We start from the raw sequence: 25,445 nt of genomic DNA, 5'->3' as shown, positions 1-25,445 counted from the left end.
ATTCTAAGCATCAACTTCCAGGATAAAAAACTCAAAAAAACTTAACACTAAGAACACCACCACCACACACCACCACCCAATCAATAAATTGGAAAAGGAGTTGAATAGGCACTTCACAAAAGAAATACAAATGGTCAATAAATATATGAAAACATTTACAGAAATCAGAGGAATGCAATAAACAAACCAGGGACAGAAGGCTTACAAAGACATTTCAGCATAGGAGACAACAAAGATGCTATTCTCTTACTTCCAGCTACTTATCTTATGTGTGGTACAAAAAAAGCTTTACCTCCCCTAGGGGTAAAAACTGTTGAAAGATGACACCCTTCAGAGTTTATATGCTCTCATCCATACTGCATTATCCTGGGGAAATGTAGAAAGAAGCACTAGGAAGGTAGCAGCAAGGTGTTGTGTAGTAATAGCTGATATCTTAAAATATTTAAATAGGCTATTAACCTACTCATGCTTTCAGAATGTGCTAACTATTGCCCCTCCATATGGGAGAAAAAATTCCTTCCCACTTCACTTAAAGTATAAAACAAAACAAAAACAAAAACAATGTGACTTTTGTGGCATTTCCCCTGAGAGAATCTACTGGTAGGCCAGAGATTGTATTGCATAGAATGTATGAGCTCTGGCTTCAATCCCCGACAGTGAAATAAAAAGTGATGATAATTTTTAAAAGAATTATACTGTGAAAATTATATAGACTGAGTTTATAATTACCACTCAAAAGAGGATTATTTCAATTCATGCATGCTATTCACTTATTTCCCATGACAAGGTAGATAGATGTAAAAGACTTTTTGATGCCAATTTTATAAACTATGACTTCTTGAGATTGTCAAATTCCATTGAGAAGTGTTTATATGGTCCAGTTAGTACTGTGTCATACAGCATGATGTCAATTTTCTCAATCCTCCTCGTAAGTGGCAGATCTTCATATACTGCACACTTTCTCAGCATGTAATCTGTATCCCTCATGTCCTATACTGATGAACCAAACTACTAAAAATGGAAGATAAGGGCTACAAATGTAGCCCACTCACAGAGAACATGCCTTAATTTCATGCTGTTATGGGTTCAATCACTAGCACCACAAAAGCACTGAGATCTACTTTTTTAATTATATATTATTTTCCTTTCCTGTTTAGTGGTGACCTGATTGATTTATGAACACTTATACTCATGCATATTTCTTTTTCTCATTTCTAGCATTTTTGAAGCCAGTTATTTTTTCATGGATCAGTATTTTGACATAGCAATAAAGAAAAGTCCAGGACCAGATAGATTCTCTGGCAATTCCTACCAAACCTCTAAAGAACTACTAACATCAATATTCCTCAAATTATTCCATGAAATAGAAAATGAGGGAATCCTTCCTTCCAAACCCGTTCTATGAAGCAAAAATCATCCTGATACTAAAAACAGACACATAAAGGAAGTAAAGCTTTAAGACAAATATCCCTGATGAAGATACATGCAAAAATTCTTAATATTTGAAAACTGCATATAAAAATATATTAAAAATATAGTGAACAATGATCAAGTGGGGTTCATCCCAGAGATGCAAGTTTGGTCCAACCTACAGAAATCAAAAAACATAATTTTTCAATAGACTTTAAAAAAAGAATCACATAACTATCTCAATAGATGAAGAGCATTTGACAGAATACAGCATCCACTCATGTTCAAAACGCTAGAAAAACTAGGAATAAATAAGAATATACCTGAACATTTTTAAAGCTATACACCAAAAAATCCCAAGGCTAACATCATTCCAAATGGAGGAAAAACTGAAACAAGACAAGGATGCCCTCTTTCACCACTTCTGTTCTTGAAATTCTAACCAGAGCAGTTTGGCAAAAGAAATTAAAGGGATATGAATAATAAAAGAAGAGCTCAAACATCTCAATTTGCTGACAAAATTCTATATTTATTAAGACCCCCCAAACTACCCAAAACTTTTAGAACTCAAACTCAGCATAGTAGCAGGATATAGAATTAACACTCACACATCAATTATGGTCCTGTACAATAATTATAAATCAGATGATGAATCACAATGGGCTCAAAAAATTAGAATACTTGGGAAACAATTTAAGAAGTGAAAGAACTCTATAATGAAAATCACCAAACACTAGAGAAAGAAGTTGAAAAATACCTTACAAGATGGAAGATCTCCCATGTTCATGGATAGGCAGAATTAATATTGTCAAAATTGCCATACTACCAAAACACTATAGCTTTAATGTAATTCCTACTAAAATTTCAATGAAATTTTTCATAGAAATAGAAAAAACAGTCATGAAATTCACTTGGAAAAACAAGAGGCCCAGAATATCCAAAACAATCCTTGTGTGAGAAAAGTGAAGGAGGAGGCAGGCATCACAATATCCGATCTCAAATTATACTATAGGGCTACAAAAATGGCATGGTGTTGTCACCAAAACAGGCAAGAAACCAAAGAAACAAACAGACAAAACCACACAATACACTTATCTCCTAGTAGACAAAGGCATCAATAACATACATTGTATAACACAAAAGAGCTTCTTCAACAAATGGTACTGAGAAAACTGGAAATATATATATGGCAGAATCAAATTGATCCCTTAACTCTTACCATGCACAAAACTCAACTTATCAAAATACACTCTACTGGTTACATAGACCTAAATATGTACAAATAAAAACTGGTGCTGAAAAAAAAAATAAAAATAAGAACAGAGGAGATTAAAAAAAAGCTCCCACCTAACATATACCCATTTAGGAATGGACAGAGATGACTAAAATTCAGTGGTCTGGACACTCACCCTAAAGCAAGACTAGAAATAAATGAAGCAACTCTTACAAAATTATGCAGGTCCTCAGCCTAGGTCTCTCCCATATCCTTGCAGACAGCACATTATTGACAAGTTTGGAGGAACCACCACAGATTCTCTACTGCCTATATCACTAGTCCACCAACATGACTCCACTCTCAACACTGATGCAGAAAGCTGTTACCTCAGAACTGACAGTGCAAACTGACAACAGCTCACGAATCACAGATAAGACACAGGAAACTGCAATACAGATGCCATTTGGAAATGAATTCAACTTTATGCAATAAAACAATACCACAGGACACATCATCCAGAGAAGGCTACTTCGTAAGTAAACCCTTACATAAAGGTGTAAGAGACATATCCCTGAAGATGTACAAATTTCAATCTAGAAATGTAAGAAGATAAAAATCAAGGTAGTATGATTCTTTCACAGTTTATAACTCTAGGAACTTTTTGCAAAGATATTACAATAGAGAAGATTCCAGAAAAAAAATTCTAAAGAATGTTAAAATAATGAATGAATTCAAAGATGAAACAAAGAAAAACTGAGTAAATTAAGGAAAACAATGCAGGACATGAGAGAACAATTCAATACAGATTCTGAAAAAGATTCATTTAGAAATCTTGAAAATAAAGAGCTCCATACCTCAAATAAAAATATCTAATTGAAGTCAAACCCATAGAGTACATCAAGTGAAAGAAAAAAATATCAGAGCTTGATGTTGATAAAATATCACATTCAGACAATACTAACAACAATCAGAAGAATTGTAAACAACTTACAGACCCACTGAATACAATTCATAGACAGTACTCTTATGAATCACTGGTACACACAATGGAGGAGAGGTACAGGCTATAGGAAATACAAGCTTTCTCCGTGAATAAAAGAAATTATTTCTTAAATCTGGTGACAGTTATGAACATCCAGGCATAATAAGGTTTTAGAATCCCAAATGGACATGACCAGAAAAGAACCTCTCCACATTAGTCTATAAAATTACCAAAGGTAAACTGAAATCTACAGAAAGGGCCAAAGAAATTATAAACACATCAGAAAAAAATATTAGATTTCTGAGTAGAACCTTTAAGATTCAGGATAGCATGAAATGGTATATTTCAAACACTGAATAAAAAAAATTTTAAAAAGTAAACAAGGACAAAAACTGTAACGTGAATGGAAAGGATGGTTATCATGTTAAGGTAAAAAAAAAAAAATCAAACAAAAATCCAAATATCACATGCTCTAACATGTGGAATCTGGGAAGAAAATATGAATGACTAGAAAATGGAAGAGAGATTAAGGAAGAGGGAAGGTAACTGGGGAGGGGGAAAATGGAAGTAAGGAGAGTGGTCAGGATTCAATTATCATGTGTGTGTATAGAAATATCACTGTGAAATCCACTAACTTGTGCCCACAATAGGAGTTGATATTAATAGTTGATAAGAACACCTGTTTTTATAACAAGTCCAATTTGCTATAATGTCACCATATAGGAAACACAACACACTAATTTAAAAATATTTTTCTTATTTATGCAAAGCCATAAAATTTCACGGTTCAAAATTAATGTAAAATTTCTTTAGATAATATCATTTAGATGATAATTTTTCTACAATTAATTGCTAAATAATTCTGGATTCTAGATGATCAAGAAGGAAATTAAGAAAAATATTAATGGAATTTGAAGATTTATTTTTTTCCATTGTTCTTTTGTGATCAAAACTTCCTTACTCTCTTTTTTTTTAATACAGGGCATAAACACCAAGAGTAACTCACTTTTGTAAGTCTTACCTGAACTGAAAATTGCTGATGTTCTAGATTCTGCTTTCATATATTGAAGAATTAAATTCCTGTTGCTATATTTGAAAAAAGTAATAAAATTGGTATTTTAATAATCATATGAAAACACTGACCAAATATAATTGAATACTTTGTATAGAGTTTTAGATCTAGTATCAAAACTTTTTCATATGCTCTCCAAATTTGTAAGCCTTATAGACATTTTATTAACTTGAAAATTATTTGTGGGGCTGGGGATGCGGCTCAAGCTGTAGCGTGCTCGCCTGGCATGTGCGGGGTGCTGGGTTCTATCCTCAGCACCACATAAAAATAAAAAATAAAGATATTGTGTCCACCTAAAACTAAAAAATAAATAAAAAAAGAAAATTATTTGTACAATGTTTGTTCTGATGCCCAGGCTGATCCTAAACTCCTGGGCTGAAGCAATTGTCCTGCCTTAGGCTCCCAAGTAGCTGGGGTGAATGCACGTGCCACTGAATCCATACTTTTTAAAGAAAAAATTAAGGTAAAATGCTCATTGAGAGCAAGACAGGTAAATATATTAACTAGTGTAGACTGAACTCAGAAAATGCCCTCTGTAAACAATAGCTCCTTGTTCTTGTAAAGTCCTTTCTCTTAGGCTTAAGAATTTCTAAAAAATAAGGGTTCTATGACTTTAGTTCACCAGGTTGTAATAAAGATTTACTAAGAATATTGAAAGAAATAGTAAAATAATGACATATTTAACTATTTAGAATCTCAAAACTATTGTATATTTTTACAGGTTCTAATATTCAAATGTTAAAATTATTTTAAAAAATCCTTGAGTCTTAATTTTCATTATCATTGGTACTCTTTGTGCTTTGTAACTCAGAGCAAATCAGCGATTAAGTGATTTACAATTTTATTTACAAATATCTCCTTAGAGACTATAATCATCCCCTTTTCTGAGACTCATCAATAACAAAGGCAAGAAATTAACAAATGCCAAGAACTGGCTTGGACTACTATTTCTTCTCTACCTAGTTGAACCAAATCGGCAGACCTTTGTAAGAGTAGCTACATCCCCACGTTGATCTCCAACTGCCTTGGAAGACAAAAATCCTCTTCAAAACAATGGATACTGAGGAGTCATCAAGGGGCTTAGCTCTCTTGAGATTCAATGAATCTGCTTAATCTCTTCGTTTGGGGAAGAACTTAATATATGCTGAAAACTTTAGATAGTGATTCCAACAGCTTAGGAAATTTTCATTATTCAGGAAAACCAACCACTAGAGGTACCAATAAAAATTGGCATCCGCCTTAGGAAACAGTGCTATGGGGCCCCTTGCAGTCAAAGGAAATGTATTTCAAGGGATGGAAGGTTTCCAGGTACATATCTGTTAACCAAGATGGTAGAAAACTCTGATCTCTTTCAGTGACTTTACTTGAAGAAGTTCTCTGATAGCTTTTAATGATTTCAATTTTCTGACAGAAAAGACAAAGTCCTCAAAGGATAATGCACCAGAAAAAGAAAAGTTAATATGGGGGTTCTACATAAGGTTCCTAAAAGGGGGACAGGGTCAGAGCATTTATTGTGTGTTGGCCAAAGCTAGAGGCCAAGCTGTCAAAGCAGAGTGCTGCTGCTTGGGAACAATGGTTAAATAAAAAAGCACCAGTGCATGAGAACTAAAAAGAGTGTTGTAACTTTTGAGTCTAAGTGTGTGTTATCATGAAGACTCAGGGATTGGATCAGTGAGGACATGTAGTAAAGCTACTCTCTACCAGACTGCAAGGTCAGTTCTAGCAGAAGTCCTAATGTATTGGCTAGTGGTGTACCTTGGTGCTAGAACAATTTCCTTGCATGTATGAGAAGAGGAGGAAAAGGGAGGAGAGAGATAACAAACCCTGCAGGTGACTCATGCACGCGTAATTACTTTTTTAAATTTTTCTAAATTTTAATTATGTATATATGACAGCTGAATGCATTTTGATTCCTTGTACACAGCTGTGGCACAACTTTTCCTTTCTCTGATTGTACACAATGTAGAGTCGCACCACGGGTGCAGTCATACATGTACCTAGGTAATAATGTCTACCTCATTCTACCCATCTTTCCTGCCCCCATTTCCCCTCCCTTGTCCTCCCTCCTCTTTGCTCAAACTTTCATCACTACTTTTAGGCTACACTGAGGAGCTGTCCTAACTCACTACTGTTCCTTACATAGTTACACTATGAAGTCTCACTTCATGTGTGAGATGCAACAGGTGTAACTATTGTGGATCTACATCTAATGCTGATTAGTACTGTCATGTAAACACTTACGCAGTACTGCCACTAGCAATGGCATAAGACAAGGCAATCCGTCCACACTTATCTGAAGCAGACACATTAACACCACATTGAAGAAGCAGCTCAGCTATCTGTGTTGATTTATGTTCCACAGCAAACATGAGGGCTGTTCTAAAGAGAGATAAATTCAACCTTAGGCATTTTAATAAATTTATTTAAACAGCCAATTTACTACATTTTACCAATTTGATATCTTGCTTTACATACACTAACAGACATCTTGGAAGATATCGTATCTTTATCTTTGAAAATCATTGGTGAGTCTAAGAGGAAAATGAGGACAATAACTATGATGATGTCATTCATCTGGAGTTGGCAAAGATTTCAATGAGAAAAGCTCCCTTTCCTTCCTAGGGCAATGTAATACATTGTAACTCACAGTCAGCCAAAGGTCAAGAAGTAAAAAAGCTATTTGCAGGCCATAATAACAGTAGCACTGTGGTACTAACAGTCATTGTTGCTTCAGTCATTCACTCGGGAGAAGCATTTGCCAGGCATTGAAATCAGTGCTATATGTACAATCTGGCAACCAGCTTTCAAGCATATGTTATCCTCTTTTTCATATCAGGAAACATATTTAGTCATTATCCATATTTAGGATTGCTTTCAAGGTCACACATTTTGCAACTTGGAAAGCTAGGAATGCAATCCAGTCATGTGTGAATCTAAAGCTTATTTCTTCTTTCTTTATCACCCACCTATATCTTATCTTCATTAAAGGAAATATTTTTTTCCCTTTGAAATTATTTTCTTTCCTCTGTCCATGCCAATTAAAAATAAAATCACTCAATAGCAATTAACACTCAGAAATAATCTAAAATCAATATTCTACAATGTAATTTAAAGCAAATAGTCATCCAAAGGACAAAATTACTTTCAATGTCTGTTTATGCTCAACACAGCATTTCCAAAAGAAAACTATACCAGGAGAAGACAAAATATAACAGAAAGTTTAAAAAATCCAATACTAACAAAGCAAACTGAAAGTCCATATTTTATAAAACTAAAATGAAAACTCTAGCTAACACAAGATCATGTGATCAACAAAATCAAATACTAATCATCAGCCAATAATTATCGGGGCAGGCGACTCATACCATTTACTCTTATTTGTGTTGCTCAGTTTCAATAACTGCTTTTCTCCCTAATTGTAGTTCATTGTTCATATATTTCACCTATATTCACACATATATTCCAATGATTATATCATTCCCATTAATTTAATAGATTAACTTAAGTGATTTTTACTACAAAATTAAGTTTTTTCAAAAAAAAACCAATAAAGTACTATACCTTCCCTTATCATCAACTGCGTGTATGTTTGCTTTATTGTTAATAAAAAATTCTACCATCATCTGTCTCTTTTTCTTTATGGCGAATAAAAGTGGTGTTTGGCCACTCTGAAAAACAACAAAAATAGTTTATTCTCAAAATTAATTCTTCTCAACTAAACTTAACCTTACAAAATACTGTATGAATATAAGCACATAATAATAATGTAAATTAAGAGTAGCCATTCTCTTCTCTTCCATAAGTGCTGCTCTTTCAATTTGAAATGCCTCTCCTGTGCCTAGAGTGGCCACATGAACTCCAGTCATTTCCAAAACTGCTTCAGACATTTACTGTTTCCACGGATCTTTGCCTCTGTCAAGCATTCATCATGGCATCTTGGAGTTATGTAACCCACACCCAACTCAACCAAGAGCATCTTGAGGACATGATCTATATCTTCTATCTCAGAAGCCCCATTCCTTAACACATATTAGTAAAGGATTTAAGTATTTGATTAATGAGCCAAATTTTCAACTTATTCGTAGGGTGTATCAATCAGATTCTGAAGAATGTCTACTTTTCCAGAAATACCAAGACTCATCAGAAAGATTCTTTGTTTCACTATTAGATAAAATTTACAGAACTGTGCATTGTATGTCCAGTATTACAGAAATAGCTTTATCATTGCTTAACCCCTACTTGACACTGATTTTTCATAGCAAAAATTCCCATGTGAAGAATTCAAATTGCAGGGATATAGTTCTGAGAGCTTTCCAGTGACATGGAAGTTTCCTCCATGTTATACAAGTCCTCTTGATTATCTTCTCTTTATGGAATCAGAATCCCAGACACCAATGTCAGGCATTCCTGCTCCAAAAGGGTCACAAAGATAATGGGCTCTGAATTAAAAGTTATAGATTTTGAGTAAACTATATTGCTTTTTCTTAATTGGTCCCTATGTCTTCTCTTATTATAAGATAAAAGATATTTAACTTATGTTAGAAAGCTCAATACAAAAATATATTCTTCCTAAAGAATTGGAGAAAAATTTTTGCCAGCTAATCCACTAGTAGGGGATTAATAAACATAAATACCAACTCAAAAAAGCTTAACACTGGGCTGGAGTTGTGGCTCAGTGGTAGAGCACTTGCCTAACACATGCAAGGCCCTGGGTTCAGTCCTCAGCATCACATAAAAATAAATAAAGTATAGGTATTGTGTTCAACTACAACTAAAAACTAAATATTAAAAAAAACTTAACACCAAAAAACAAACTCAGTCAATAAATGGACAAAAGAACTGAACATAAATTTCTCAAAAAAACCCACAATGTCTAAAAAATATGAAAAGCTCATCTCCATCTCTAGCAATTAGGTCAATGCAAGTCAAAACTACATTAAGACTTCATCTTCATCGTACTCCAGCCAAGATGGTAATGATCAAGAACACAAACAGTAATCCATGCTGGTAAGGGTGTCGGGGGAAGGCACACTTGTACACTGCTGGTGGGACTGCAGACTAGTACAACCACTCTGGAAAACAGTTTGGAGATTCCCCCAAATCTAAGAAGGGAACCACAACATGAACCAGCTATCCCACACCTCAGTATTTTCCCAAAATCACTAAAATAAAAGTTGCCTAGTATAGTAATACAGCCACATGTGTGTTTATAGTAGCACAATTTACAATAGCTAAATCACAAAATCAACCCAGGTGCCTGTCAATAGATGAAAGAATTAAGAAATTGTGATGCACATACATACAATGGAGTTTTACTGAGCCATAAAGAATAAATTATGGCATTTGCTGGTAAATGGGTGGAAACAAAAAATATCACACTAATTGAAATAAGTTTAACTAAGAAACTCAAAGGTCAAATGTTTCATATGTGGAAGTTAAGAAAAGAAAAAGACAAGGTAAGAACAAATATCAAGACGTAGGGAAGATCGTTACTGTAAAAAAAAGGAGAGTGAGAGGCAGAGTGGGAATAGGGAAGGCAATGAAGAAGGAATTCTTTAAACATCATGTTATATGCATATATAAATATACTTCAGGGAACTACGCCTTTATGTGTAAGTAGAAAGAAGCAATCAAATATAAATAAATAGACAAGTGAAAGGAAGTCCAGGAAACAGGAGGAGAATGGAGGAGGAGAAGGAGGACAGGAGGGAAAAGAGGGGATCATGATCCAGTTCCATGCATGAATCATGCATGGAACTGGAATTCCATGCAGGTATGATTTTGTTGGTATGAACCCAACTACTATGTGTCACTATAAACTCCAATAAAAATAATATTAAAAATATATTCTGACTTGTAATGATTATCCTGGTAACATAATGCTAAGCTACTTTCCAAAATTCTTTTTAATCTGGTTCCACTTTAATTGCTACTTAAAACTTATTTATAATTTTAGGCAAAATGTAATTCATAAATTTTGTGTATCAACAAGTTTTATGCTGATCTACATGGATTATTTTTAGCATCATGAAATACTAAATCATTTTCATTTTTAAGGAACAAAGCTGAAGAGTAATACATAGGACAGCTTATAACATCCATGACTTATCTACTTCTAGCAATAATTTATCCACTTATAGCAATGAGTAACCTAATAAGGCTTACAAAAATTCCAATGAAAACATGATTTTTATGGTATAAAGAAAGAAAACTATTTAAATGCCAAATTCTAAATTCCAAAATTTGATCCCATTTCAAAGAGATTCATATTATGTAGGCCATATTTTTGTGAATCAGTAGAAAACTCCATGCAATCTTTATCAAAACATATTATAAAAGAGGAGTTGTAACCTCATTTATAGAGGCAAAGTAGGTGATCTGAGGGAATGCTGCAGTTGCCAGTAGCAAACTGAAGAACATGTGTGCCCAGCATGTGGGAGGCAAAGCCTGCACACCACACCACACAGTACTATGGCTCAAGGGGGACCACATTGGGTTCCTTCACAGAAGCTTGAAGTTCAGATTTCTGCATGAGTCTCTTGATTCTAATTCATGGAGGCAAACTAAATATACACATGAGCTACAAGAAGAGGAGGAGGAGGAATACGAGGAGAGCTTCCAACATTTGCTAATATTCTAATAGAGAAAATTCTGCTTATAATCAGTATTTTTTAACACACATTACTGTTAATTTTAAAGAAACATTTCAAATATTTTGGAAATAGTAGTGATTGATGTATACCGTGTTTTTGGCTTCAATATCTGCGTTGAATGAAAGCAGTTTTGTTGCTACTGATGTGCTCCTATAAAAGATAGCACAGTGGAGAGGAGTTTCACCCTTGTTGTTGTGAACATTTGGATTGGCACCATGTTCTAGAAGAAGAATTGCACATTCCTCTTCCTCGTACTGTAGGGCCTGTTGGTTTTAACCAAGAAATAGATTGTAAATTTGGGAAATCCAAGAAAAATATTTCACGTTTTACTCATTAGTTATAACTAAATGGCATTAATCAATTTTTCTTCTAAGCATTTCATCAAATTCATTTCCTGAAAAACCACTGGCTACATCTACCTTCATCAACGGTGTATTGCCATCACTGTCATACAGGTCAACGTTGCATTTCCTCTTTACTAGAAGAGCCACCACTGCTGGATTGCCATAGGCACAGGCATAATGTAGAGGGGTTCTATGCAAGTAAGAGGCTTTGTTAGGAATTCATAAGACACCTTTTGAAATATACAACTTTTCATGCAATTATAAACATTAGCTACTCATAATTCCTCCATTTTCTTCTGAAGAAGGTACAATATTTACTAGCTGACATTACTTATTAAATTAATGAACAATTGGCCTATGCCATTGACACTTTCTTATTTCTCGTTTCTGATCCTGCTGGCGATTGCACCCAGGGCACTCAATCACGGAGTCATATCCTAAGCACTTTTTATTATTATTATTTTTTTAAATTTTGATGCAGAGTCTCACTAAATTGCCCACCCTGGCCTTGAACTTCCAATGCTCCCGTCTCAGCATCCTAGTCACACCCCTAAATAAACTAGTGTGAAATAATTTTTAAAACAAAACAAGAATGAACATGGAAACATCTTCCCAATTCAGAGTCTTGAAAGGCCCTCAGGACACAACAGATCTTATCTGAAAACTTTTCTTAGCCCTGGTGTTGCTGTATTATGAGAATCGTTAAAAAAAAAAAAAAAGTATAGAGAGGGAGAGGAGAGAGAGAATTTTTTTTAATATTTATTTTTTAGTTCTCAGCAGACACAACATCTTTGTTTGTATGTGGTGCTGAGGATCGAATCCGGGCCGCACGCATGCCAGGCGAGCGCGCTACCACTTGAGCCACATCCCCAGCCCAAGAATACTTTTCTCATACACTTTTCTTCATGCTTTTGAAAATGTGCACATTAACAGCTGCTGTGTATATTTAAATTTTTTTTTTTTTAAAAGTCAGTCACCCTACAGGGAAATTATAAGTGACTGGGAAACCAGTTGAAGTTTTGTTTTTGTTTAGCTGCCCATTAGAATTCGTGGGCACCGGACCTCCAAGGTGTGCAGGTCCTGGACATTGAGGACTCCAAGGGGGTATTAAAGTCAAACATCCTGGTGAAAGGAGAACCGGTCTCCCTTCTGCTCTGCCCCCACGGGCACAGCCTGGATGGAGCAGGCTTCCATTCCAACAGCCCAGCTTTCCCCATTGGCCCTGTGCCCCTCAGCCCCTGGCCTCCAGACCCTATTACCTATTTTTTTGGTCAGTGTCATCAACATGACAGCCGCGTCCCAGATAGCGTTCAATTCTTTTCAGTTCACAATTTTTGGCAGCCTGGTGGACCTTCCCAAGGGGGTTATATCCAATAACCTTGGTCCCAAGGCTTAAATAAACAAACTTTTTCCAGGCTCTGGCCATTCCTGCAGACACGGCCAACTGCCTGTGTCAAGCAGCCTACCAAGGCGGCTCCTCCCTTAGCTATCCGCCAGCGATCTGGCAAGACAGTCGTTGCTGGGAGACACTGGTAAACACAAGTGCCTGGGCAGGCACGTCACACGCCACATTCTGCCTGGCCTTCGGTGATTGGCTCCTGGTGGGCCCGCCCCCTGCACTGTGCTCTGCGCCTGGCTCTTCTGTCCAGTAGGGGGAGCTGCAGTACCCCGTCCAGCTCCTGGGTCCCTAACACTTCTGCATCCAGGGCCTAATCCTCCACCACCGCACACACACCACGCTGCACACTGAGCTTCCCTACCTGCAGCTCTCTGCCCAGTTCCACGCAAGGGCGTGGAGAGGAGGGCGTGTCTGCCCTCCTGGAGGACAGCAAGAATGCAGGAGCAGAATTGGGGTTAGTCCAGGAGGCCCACAGCACTCGCCGGACCTCGGGAACTCCAAGGAGAGTCTCCACTGCAGTGCAGTGTGGCCTCTTCCTGCCGAGTTGGCCTTGGCAGTATGAGCTCTGGGGACAGGGCTCTGTGGCTGGCCATGGCCTTGAGTGCCTGGTTCCCTCCCCCCAGGGCCTAGGGCTTCATTTCATACCCCTGCACCTGCTCCAATGCCTCTGGTTCCACCTTGCTCCTTACAGGTTTGGACCCACTCTTCCTGCCCATCACAGGATGATGAAGCCTCACTCAGAAGCAAGCCCGTCTTGGATCCTGAAAGCTTAACACCCGGTTCACGTCCTTCACAGACCCTGCTTCACTGCATTTATCGTACTTAATTTGTTTTATCCCTAAATATTCACTGAAATGAAGGAGGCCAGACATGCTGTCTTGGACACTGCTCTAACCTACATAACTGACTCGCAGTTTGGCCTCCAGGACTCAAGTCAAACTTGTGAAACAAGTCAATAGGTGCATGGAGACACTCGGGGCCTCTCTGCTTCTCTAGGCTGTGAAGTCAGGAACTCCACATACGGCCCACACCAGCCAGGATCCCTGGTCCCCCAATCTCCCTTGAGGAGCTTCTTCATTGGCAAGAGTTTTTTTTGAAGAGATGAGCACCACACCCAGGTTCTCATACATGCTAGGGAAGCACTCTACCGCTAAGCCATATACCCAACAGCTGTGTCAATGCTTTTAAACAAAAAATACACTAAAGTGGACTGGTGCTGGTGGGGGTTGGAGGAGGTGACAATTGGAGGGAGCCACACATTGAACAGAGTTTGTGGTGGCAGACAAAAGGCCTTGTGAGGACCACACTCCAGGCTCTTCACACTGCTGAGGTTCGGGGAGACTCTTCTGTACCACGCCAAACCAAGAAGGAAACCCTGCCACCCAGCCTCTTCAGAACCAAATAAATAATCAGAAATAATCAGATGGACCTAATAGACATCTATGAACTATCTAATCCATCAGCCATGAATTTATTTGCTTCTCCATGAAACAATGAACATTCTTTAAAATAGTTCATATTTCCTGGTGCGGTGTAGCACATTTGTAATCCCAGAAGCTCGGGAGGCTGACAGAAGGATCTGGAGTTCAATGCCAGCCTAAGCAATGGCAGTGTGCTAAGCAACTCAGTGAGACCCTGTCTCTCAATAAAATAGGGCTGGGGATGTGGCTCAATGGTCAAGTGCCCCTGCGTTCAATCTTCAGCACCAAAATAAATAAATAAATAAAGTTCATATTTTTGGGTAGAGATAACTTCTTGTATCCCATTAGATCATAAGATAATGAGAAGTTAATAACAGATAAGAAACAAACCACTTAATGCCTGGTAGTTAAAATACTCAACTCTGAATTAGGATTGGATCACAGATAAAATTCAGGAGAGAAATAACAAATTTTTTCAGAAATAAATGTGAATAGAGATGCATCAAAATCTATTGGGTAATAACCCACAAATCAATGACATACCTATATACCAATGGCAAATCAAATGAAGGAGAAATTAGGAAAACTATCCCATTCACAATAGGATTCAGAAAACAATAAAATACTTGGGAATAAACTGAACAAAAGATGTGAAAGACCTCTACAGTGAAAACTACAGAACACTAAAGAAAGAAATTAGGGCTGGGCTGTGGCTCAGTGGCAGACTGCTCACCTAGCATGTGCTGGGCACTGGGTTCGATCCTTAGTTATATACAAAATAAAGGCATTCTGTCCATCTACAACTACAACAAAATTTTTAAAAAGAAAGAAATTAAAGAAGACCTTAGAAGATGGAAAGATCTCCCATGCTCCTTGACAGGCAGAATTAATATTGTCAAAATGGCCATACCACCCAAAGTGCTATACAAATTCAATGCAATTACTCTTAAAATCCCAATAACATTCTTCATAGAACTAGAAAAAGCAATCACAAAATTCATTTGGAAAAATTAGAGACCCAGAATAGCCAAAGCAGTCATTAGCAAGAAAAATGATGCAGGAGGCATCACAATCAATACCCGACCTTACACTACACCACCAAGCCAGGGTAACAAAAACAGCATGGTATTGGCACCAAAACAGACACACAGAACAATGGTAAAGAACAGAAGACACAGAGAAAAACCCACATAAATACAGTTATTTCATACTAGAAAACAGCACCAAAAACATACACTGGAGAAAAGAGAGCATCTTCAACAAATGGTGCCGGGGAAACTAGAAACACACATGTAGCAAAGTGAAATTAAACCTCTACTTCTCGCCCTGAACAAAACTCAAGTGGATCAAGGACTTTAGGCACCACACCCTAGAGACCCTGCAGCTAACTGAAGAAAAAAGTAGGTCCAAGTCTCCACCATGTCAGCTTAGGAACTTACTTTCTTAACAAGACCTCTAAAGCACAAGAAAATCAAGAATCAATAAATAGGACAGAATTGAATAAGAAGCCTTTTAGCATCTTCTCAGCAAAAGAATAACATGAAGAGAAAGCCTACTGAATGGGAGAAAATCTTTACCACATGCACTTCAGATACAGCGTTAATCTCCAGAATATATGAAGAGCTCAAAGAACTTCATACCAAATAAATAAATAGCCCAATCAGTAAATGGGCTAAGGAACTGAACAGATATTTCACAGAAGAAATGCAGTCAACAAATACATGAAAAAAATGTTCTTTTCTAGTAATTACAGAAATGCAAATCAAATCTACACTGCCATTTCATCTCACTCCAGTCAGAATGGCAATTATCAAGAATACAAGACACAATAAATGTTGGTGAGGATGTAGGGAAAGGTACACTCATACTTTGCTGGTGGGGAGGCAAACTGGTGCAACCACTATGGAAAGCAGTACGGAGATTCCTCGGAAAACTCGTAATCGACCCAGTTATCCCAATTCTCAGTATATACCCTAAGGACTTAAAGTCAGCACACTACAGTGAAGCAGCCACATCAATGTTATAGCTGAACTATGAAACCAATCTAGGTGCTTTCAACAGATGAATAAAGAAAATGTGGTATATATACACACAACCAGATATTACTCAGCCTTGAAGAATGAAATTATGGCATTTGGTGGTAAATGAATGGAGCTGGAGAATATCATGTTAAACAAAATAATTTAATCCCTGAGAACCAAAGGACGAATGTTTCCTCTGATTTTCAGATGCTAATTCACAATAAGGGTTGGGGTGCCTAGGGAAGAACAGAGGTACTGTGGATCAGGCAGAGGGAAATGAAGGGAAGGGATGAGGAATAGGGGTAGAAAGGATAGCAGAATGGATCTGACATAATTACCCTATGTGTATATATGATTACATGACCAGTGTGAGTCTACACCATGTACGACCAGAAGAATGAGAAGTTATACTCCATTTATGTATGATGTGTCAAAGTGCATTCTACTGCCATGTATAACTAAATAGAATGAATTAAAAAAATGTTTTTTTTCCTGAGCACCTAAAAGCATCAAATAACTGGAAAAGATTAAAAGGTGTATCAAAGATGAAAACAGCATTAGAAATCACCTGATCCAATCCACCTATTTTACTAATGAAGAAACTTATTACAATAGTAACATATGCCCAGCCAGAAGAAAGAGAAAGTCAAATAATTTATCAAAATTATAGTTCATATATGAAAAATGCTGTTTGTGACAGATAATAAGAATGAAATTTTATAAGATGATGAAAGCAATCCTCATATTGAAGACATTTTTTCTGGCTTAAAATTGGCACCCACTCTTCTCAAGGAAAAAGGTGATATGGGACTTTGGACATGGAGTCAAACTAATGGAGTTCCCCCCACTGCTATCTGTTTTCCTTCTCTGGCTTAGTGTCCTTCATCCTTACAGCACAAGGATGAGTGATCACCCACAAGGATCACGGCAGGCACACGGGAGGAACACCAAAATTGAAGGTGAAGGAGTTAGAAGGGCTGTGCTATTACCGTCATCAATGCAGTGGACTAGCACTAGCTTCACTATGTGCCCAACACCAGGAATCCGAAGACAAGTGAGGGAATATGGAGGTTTATCCATAAAGAAAAATGAAATCATGTCATTTGCAGGAAAATGGATGGACATCATTATGTTAAGCAAAATAAGTCAAACTCAGAAGGTCAAGGGTCATATTTTTTCTCTCATATGGGCAAGCTAGAGAGGAAGTAAGAAAAAAAAAGGTGTGGGGGGATTATCTCAGGAAAATCAAAGGGAGATCAGTAAAGGAAACAGACCAAGGGGTGGGAGGCAGGCAGGGAGGGGAGAAGTGCTGGGGAGCAATATTGGCCAAATTATATCGTTATTAGATTGTGTTCAGGTATGAATATCCAACAAAAAATCTCGTTATGTACAATTATAATGCATGAACTAAAAGATGTGGAAAGAAAAAAGCCAACTGGCACTGACTATGTTTCAGCTCAAAAGTCTACAAACATCTGTAATCATTTTATGTCCCTCTGTCTCTTGGAAGCCATATTCCATGTATATACATATATAAGTATTTCTGCATATGTGTATATTACTATGCCAAATATATGCATATATTATAGATATGTAACACAATCAAGACTCACAAAAGAACTCAACCTATTCATAAACAGGACGAGCCCCTGGCCTTTTAAACTTACACCCACTTAATTAAAGACTGAGTCATGCCCTTTATATAATGGTTTGTGGTTTTCTAGCTTACGTGCTTTTTGGTTGGGTCCTTTATGGACCTTATCCCCATTTTAAAATCCATACAAATATATTCATGTCCTAAAACAGAAAGGGACAATCTTTCCAATCTTGAAAGTAAAAAATAAAAATACCAAAGTCAAAATATATTTTCCAGCATCCAAAATAATGCTAAATGCAGGCTGGAGCTGGGGCTCAGCAGTAGCACACTTGCCTGGCATGCGTGAGGCACTGGGTTCGAGTCTCAGCACCACATATAAGTAATAAATAAAATAAGGGTCTATCAACAACTAAATATATATATATATATATATATATATATATATATATATATATATATAAACAAAATAGTGCTAAATGCAAAGGAGGTACTAAGAAGGACTTTCTGAATAACAAATAAGTAACCTTATCCATATGCCTTATAAAGGCAACATTAAAATACTTACATAATATAGAAGTTATGGTAGCTTATAGTTTTGGATATCTAATTATATGAGCATTTACCCCCGCTGAAGAGCATTTACGTTTGTGGTTCAGGGACAGATCCTCCGTTTCTACACCACTATCATACTGCCAACCACAGGAAAGGTCATTACTGAATTCTCACTCTGTCATATGTTCAAGTACTAATGGGGGACAAGGGAATGCCATTCAATTGTAATTCATATAATTTTAAGAGTTTCTTTAAAATCATGTCACTCTACTACAATCATTTTTTAAAAAATAAGAATGGTTTATAAGTATGAAGAAGGAGGGAGTCAAAAATCTTCTCTTATTTTATTACATCTGCAGTAGAAATGTACCTTGATATTTGTGATTCAGACACATCAAATTTTTATATTGCCTGTTGGGTACAGATATTTAGTTTTCCACACAAATCCACACCACATTTACTTACGGCACCCTGTCAGAAAGTAGATTTAGGTGGCAATATCTGATATTTAAAGTTTGTGTAGTGGGGCTGGGGATGTGGCTCAAGTGGTAGCGCGCTCACCTGGCATGCATGCGGCCCGGGTTCGATCCTCAGCACCACATACAAAACAAAGATGTTGTATCTGCCGATAACTGAAAAATAAATATTAAAATTCTCTCTCTCTCCCTCCTCTCTCTCTCTTTAAAAAAAAATTTGTGTAGTGACTATGGTTCTCAAAATATCCATGGAAAACACGCTTATGATTTGTCTTGAGAAAATTATCACTAAATATTAAATCTACAGTTGCAAGATAAATCTTAATGAGAACATCTCAGTGAAATTTCCCACAGGTGGTTAACAAGTTATAACATAACTGTTAGCATAATTGCAGCCATCGTCCTTTTCCCCACCCCCACTTTATGAATACTGTTCTTATTCCCAAGAAATAGAAAGCAGCCTGAGATAAACCCTACCGGCCTGGAGACATGCTGGTCTCTCCCTGTTCTCTGAGAGACAGGAGACAACTTAACAGAGCCTGAGGTGGGGACATGCTGGTTTCCCTGTTCTTTCCTTGAGAAGATAAAGAAAATGGTGCTTTCCCTGTGAGAGAGGAAAACTGCCTGTCTCTGTTCCCCAGAAACAAACTTGCCTTCCACAAGATCAGGGGATGCTCACTATGTCAGTCAGGACTAAACCCGCCCCTGGCACCCTGGCCATGATTCTAGCCTGTAAAAGGAAACATTAAAGGTGGCATTGCTGCTGCTGTCCCTGCTTTGTGCAGAGCAGCCTTGTCAGGCTCCTGACAATAAACCCCGCTTCCTGTCCCAGGTGTGTGTGTGATCAGTCCTGCGCCACTCCTCTCAGGAACTACCATTATAGCTGAGGAGGATGTGAGCAGGTTCCCAAATGCAATTATAACTTGCAGCTTTTAATTTATACTTTCCTTCTCTTCGAATCAAGCACCCAGGCCTGAAGAACTCTCCAAATCATTTGAGATAAGTTCATGCATATTTACTAAGAACATTTCCTGGAGGGTCTGATGGATCAAATTATATTATAGTCAACTTTGTCCAATTTTAGTTAGAAGAGAAACTTACCTTGAAGCAAAATTGGTATAACTGAAAACGTAAACCTTATATAAAATTGAGATACACTGAGTTCTTCAAAATAGCCTTAAAACCTAGAAAAGAATAAGCTGAAAAACAAAAGCTCAAAATTTTGATAAAAATTATCTCTTTCCCTGTTAATAATTATTAATATGACTAATATACCAGAAAGCAATTTAAATGAGGGAAAGTTTATTTTTGCTCACATTTTCAAAGCTTTCAGTCCATGGTTGGCAAACACCATTTCTTTGGGTCCAAGGTCAATGACAGCATCATGGCAAAGGTGGAGAAGAACATAGAGACTCAGGTTAATGGCATTAAACTTTTTGATGAAATAACACTAGAAAAAATTTCAAACATTACAAATAAGTCATACACATACACAATCCATACAGAATCTCAAAGAGAAAAGGTTAAGGAAAATAGCAGCCCTGGGGGCCGGGATGGTGGCTCAATGGCAGAACGCTTGCCTAGCATGTGTGAAGCACTGGGTTCAATTCTCAGCACCACATACAAATAAATAAAATAAAGACCCATTGGCAACTAAAACATTTTTATAAAAAGCAGTCCTGCAAAACATATCATAACCAAAATGACTAACATAGGAAAGAAGGAGAAATAATGAAAGATACACAAGAAAAACATCAGGTCACATTTATTTACATTCATATAAACTTATATTTGTATAAGTTTGATTATATTTATTTATAATGCCTCACTTCAAACTTCTCACCTTGGACTCTAAGATCAAGGGAGGTTGGAATGAAATATTCCAAGCTTTGAAAGAAAAACACTTGCCAACCAAGACTGCTACATCCAGCAAAGTTATGAACGGAACTAAAAATATCATAAGTGAAATAATTTAGATGCAGAATGTAAAGTGTTGTATGTTTTATCTCCGATGCAAAAGCTAGAGAGAAATATGAAGAACAAACAGGGGATCACATAAAAATAGAAAGAAAATCACACAGCGATGAGCTACCTGACTGGTTACAAAGATGTAAGAGGGTAAAGCAGTAGCTACAGGATGAAATGTACTTTGGAATAAATAAAAATGTCCTGAAGCTTCTGAGAATTCTCTCTCAATGAGGACTTAAATTAAAAACAAAAGTCTATTTCCTAAGAAACATCAGATGAGTTAAGTGCCAGAGGAGAGGTTCACTGCACATGTATCAACTGAGGCTATGGAGACAGCTCATTCATAAGTCCCCGGAGGGCAGCATAGAGTGCAGTGAGGGCTGCTGGTACTCAGAAGAATCCCAGAACTCCTCACTTTCTTCACTTCAGTCATGGTTTTCACATCTTTTGGTAGATTCTTGGGTTTTGACATGTCTGTCCTAAGTACAATTCAATATCCATTTTTGCCATCTTTGCTTTTGGTCCAATTCTGCAGTATATCACAGCTTCTTTCCTCAAGTAACCTCAAGTCCATGGACAAAGGCTGGTTCTCCAACATAAACACAAGTACACAGTCTGCTCTGATCAGCTACTGATGCACCAGGATCAAAAACATCATGTCTTGACCAGCAAACAGGGTGCAGGAACTTCCAAATCTCCAAACAGAGCTGCCAAAACAGGGACAGACAGATAATGGCCCATGAGCAGAATGCCAATGTCACCAGCAGCACAGCTGATGCCAAGATATGCAATACTCACACACAGTGATCACCTACCAGGGTCATTATTAGAAGGCCTGTTCCTGGAAAATGGGGTGCATGGTGTTAGCCAAAGACTAGTCACCAGACAATTCTACTCTCCCAAAAATACAAAGACCCCATCCATTCACAGCTCTACTTCCTTGGTCATAACAACTTCCTGTTCTCTCAATCCCAAACTTCAATATATGAGTAAGTCAGACTAGCACTATGCATCCGTTTCTTAACACTGATCTTAGATTGGTCTTTCCTTTTTCTCCTTCTCCTTGTGACTTTGAGAAGGTCCACTTCATGGTGCTGATCAATGTACCCACAACCTCACTGGCTAAAGACACACAGCTGAGCTCCCAGAGAAGCAACCTGTTAAATTTGAGGGAGGCCTTCCCACTGATGCAGGGCCTACACTGCAGGGACTCTTATAAGGTCCAGACACTATTCCGGCTCCTGCAGTATCTGGCTTCTCAATTGCTGGGCCTCCCTGCTCCATGCTTGGAAGCCAGCTGCCAGCATTGAGGGCTCCTTCTTCCCTTCAAGCACAAACAGGGAAGAGGTTTTGCTCCTGGAGCTGTAGATCTCACCAAGGTAGGATCCTCCATCTTGGCATGCTGTGGTTGTTCGGGGGATTGGGGGTACGAAGTGCAACATGCTGGCATTTACATCAGGAAACCTGCATATTCAACTTTTCAGTGGCAAGGTAGCTCTTAAGATGGGTGAGCCTTAAGATACGTTGACTGTGACAGCAAAGTGTTACCAAAGACTCAGCTTATACAACTTGAAGACAAATGCCAGTGGGAAGACACTGTTTACTGGCAAAGGTAAAATAAACTGTCAAGTAGCAGAAGAGATACAAAAACTGTTTTGGGCAATGTGAGTTTGTTTTAAGTTATAAGAGTCATTGGTATACAAAAAATGAAACCAAGAACCCATCAACTACAGGGAAAAAGTCACAAGTAAGATGAATCAAATGTGACAAAGCCCTGCACTGAGCATTTGCACAAGACTCCTTATTAAGGAGAAAAAAACCAGTGCCAGATGGTGTTCAGAACCTGGATTTCACACTCACTGTTTCAATATGCTTAATAAGCAAAGGAAGGTCCCCTCTAAATAACACTCACATACATTTACCATGAAACACCTCCCCTACCCTGCAGCGACCCTACCTCACCCCTAGGTGCAGGCCCTATATCTTCGAGGACACACATCCCTACTGGGTGTGTGTCCCCAAGCTTGGCATTCTCTAACCTCTGCAAGAATCACTCAGCCAATGCCCAGACTCAAACTGCTACTCCTCAGCCAGTAGCCCCTGCACTGCTTCCCACTGCTTCTACTCCCAGCACTCCCACCCCACATAGCCTAACCCCCACAAGAACCCTGTCCTGACAGGGCCCTACCTCTTCCCCTTTCTGGAAGCTCCCCCTTCCTCCTACTCTCCTGCTGCTCCCCAATACCTAGACACACGTCCCAGGGCTTCCAGGCAGCCAAAGCCCTGTGGTGCATGTAGAAGGCAGGTGGTTCTCCCAGTAGCAATGTTCAGAAGCACACTTCCCCATGTAGGCCACAACTAACCCACAGTTTGCCGCATTCCCCTGGAGTCAAGCACTACCCAGATTTGGGGGGCTCTCTTCCATCCTCAAGCATTGGTGGTGGTCTGCCAAGTGGATACTGAACAAGAGCCCACACTGCCTTGCTGCTCAAATGCAAACCAGTGCCTCCTACCTTGCAGCAGGGCCTCCAAGGGTCTCCCAACCACTGACTCACGGCCACCCTCAGAATCTCTCTCCAGCACCTGCAAGATCACACTTGGTCTGAGTGTGAGACCTGATGTTTCTAGGGGTCATTCCCTTGGCATTGGAGCACCATCCTTCCTGTTCTATTTGGTGTCCCATCCCATCAATACAACCTGTCATACACAGAAAAGAAATGAGAGTGCAAAGTTATCAGGAAATACTCTTCACCAGAAACAGGCTCACTGACCTGAGGCTTAGAAACCTTCTCCTACTCAGCAATCAAGACCTGAAAACTACCAGGCCATGGATCATAGGCAACAGTGCTGCTATTTCCATACACTTCTAATACCAACCACAGTGTTTTACTAAGCATTCAGATAACAAGGATACATTAATCAAAACTGAGCATGAACAGAATGAGCTAAAATAACCCATGTTAACATTTTACTACCACAAATGTGTACAACTCTGATACATCTAAGTTTCTACTGGTCAAAATATAAATATCATTTACAACAGAATGTGAGAGAAAATAAGAACTTCACTCCCACATGACTTTTTTTTTTTTTTAAGTTTACATACAGAAGGCAACTGGAAGCAAGACAGATAAGGAAAGGCACGGCAATGTCCTCACTATTATTGCAGTACTAACAGATCAAGGCTAACCTAAAACAATTCCAGATTCTTCCATCTAGGAAAGATACACACAAATCTCAATATATGGCTAAATTTTTCTCACCACATAACACTTTTCTGTTCAGAGATACCTTGAAGGATCATACTGCAGAATCCTTTGTCCTTCATACTCGAGAATGTCATGGTCTCCCTCAGGCTCAGAATAGTGGTGCCAGGATAAATCCTCAAAATTCTTTTGAGCACTTAATTGCACACCTGTGAATTCTATTTGGACTCAAAGTCATCTCATCATGCACCTGAAAAAGGATCTCCTGTGGTCTTTCCCAGTGTCGATATAGGCACTGGGGACCATGTTGACGAAAACCACTGGACAGCTACTCTGTTTATTGGGAAAGACCAACGAAAAGAAAAGGTCAAGGAAGAAGTACACAAAATGTTTCTGGTAACGTGAAGTTGGTACATGGACGTGGAAATCTTTAGCATACAAAAGAGTGGATCCCTACCATTCCATTGAACTGGGATGAATGACCAGTGAAGAAGAAAATACCCACTCCTGAGACCCGCTCACCTGTCCTACAGACCTGCACTGGTCTTCTTCAGAGAACCTGAAGACCTGCGGGTTCTTCTTCAGAGGAAACACTACCACTGGCAGCTCACATTCTGAACCTTGACTTCAAATGACATGGCTTCAGGACACTTATTAAGGAAAGAAATCTCTCCTCTATTCCACTCCAAGTGTGCTTCCCCTGCCCACTCCAATCCCCACATCCTAAAGCCCCAAGACACCCAACCCCTCCCTATTCCCAAGATGGGCATGCTATCACCTCTGCCAGGCTGCTGCCCTCAACAAACACCCAGACTTCACTTCCTCTGCTCTGCAGAGAACCCCTGCACCAGGGTCCAATGGTCTCCCCTCCCCTGTCTCCTTCTCACCCCGACCTTCCTCAGCAAGACTGTCCTGGTCCCCTGGAGCCTTCCCTACCTGCTGCTGGGGTTGGGCTGGCAGGTGACATCATCCAGGACGGTACAGAAGAGTCCGGGTACCACAGTCCAGCCTCCTGGGAATGCAACCCTGCTTACATGAAGCAGGAAGTTTGTAATTCTTACTGAATTGAGATTAAATGTCATCTGTATCTACCTTGGGCTTCCCATCCAGGATCTGCTAACAGCGCTC

General features: G+C 38.5%; 1 protein-coding gene across 1 annotated transcript in view; it reads right to left on the bottom strand.

Annotated features, from left to right (window-relative positions):
- LOC114107130 (ankyrin repeat domain-containing protein 26-like) overlaps positions 1 to 24,623 on the bottom strand; it is an 80,985-nt gene extending 56,362 nt beyond the window's left edge. Inside the window, exons 1-7 of the mRNA XM_071605970.1 lie at positions 24,568 to 24,623; positions 22,312 to 22,435; positions 20,460 to 20,593; positions 11,753 to 11,867; positions 11,423 to 11,596; positions 8,242 to 8,348; positions 6,922 to 7,059 (exon numbers count right to left, since the gene is read on the bottom strand). Of these exons, the coding sequence (XP_071462071.1) occupies positions 6,922 to 7,059; positions 8,242 to 8,348; positions 11,423 to 11,596; positions 11,753 to 11,867; positions 20,460 to 20,593; positions 22,312 to 22,435; positions 24,568 to 24,623 (848 nt within the window). The remainder of the gene's footprint in view (positions 1 to 6,921; positions 7,060 to 8,241; positions 8,349 to 11,422; positions 11,597 to 11,752; positions 11,868 to 20,459; positions 20,594 to 22,311; positions 22,436 to 24,567) is intronic.
- Positions 24,624 to 25,445: the final 822 nt, after the last annotated feature.

Source organism: Marmota flaviventris, chromosome 20 (assembly GCF_047511675.1).
Source record: "Marmota flaviventris isolate mMarFla1 chromosome 20, mMarFla1.hap1, whole genome shotgun sequence".
Lineage (NCBI taxonomy): Eukaryota > Metazoa > Chordata > Mammalia > Rodentia > Sciuridae > Marmota > Marmota flaviventris.
Note: the sequence above shows the minus strand (reverse complement) of the source record. Positions and strands in the feature narration are given on the sequence as shown.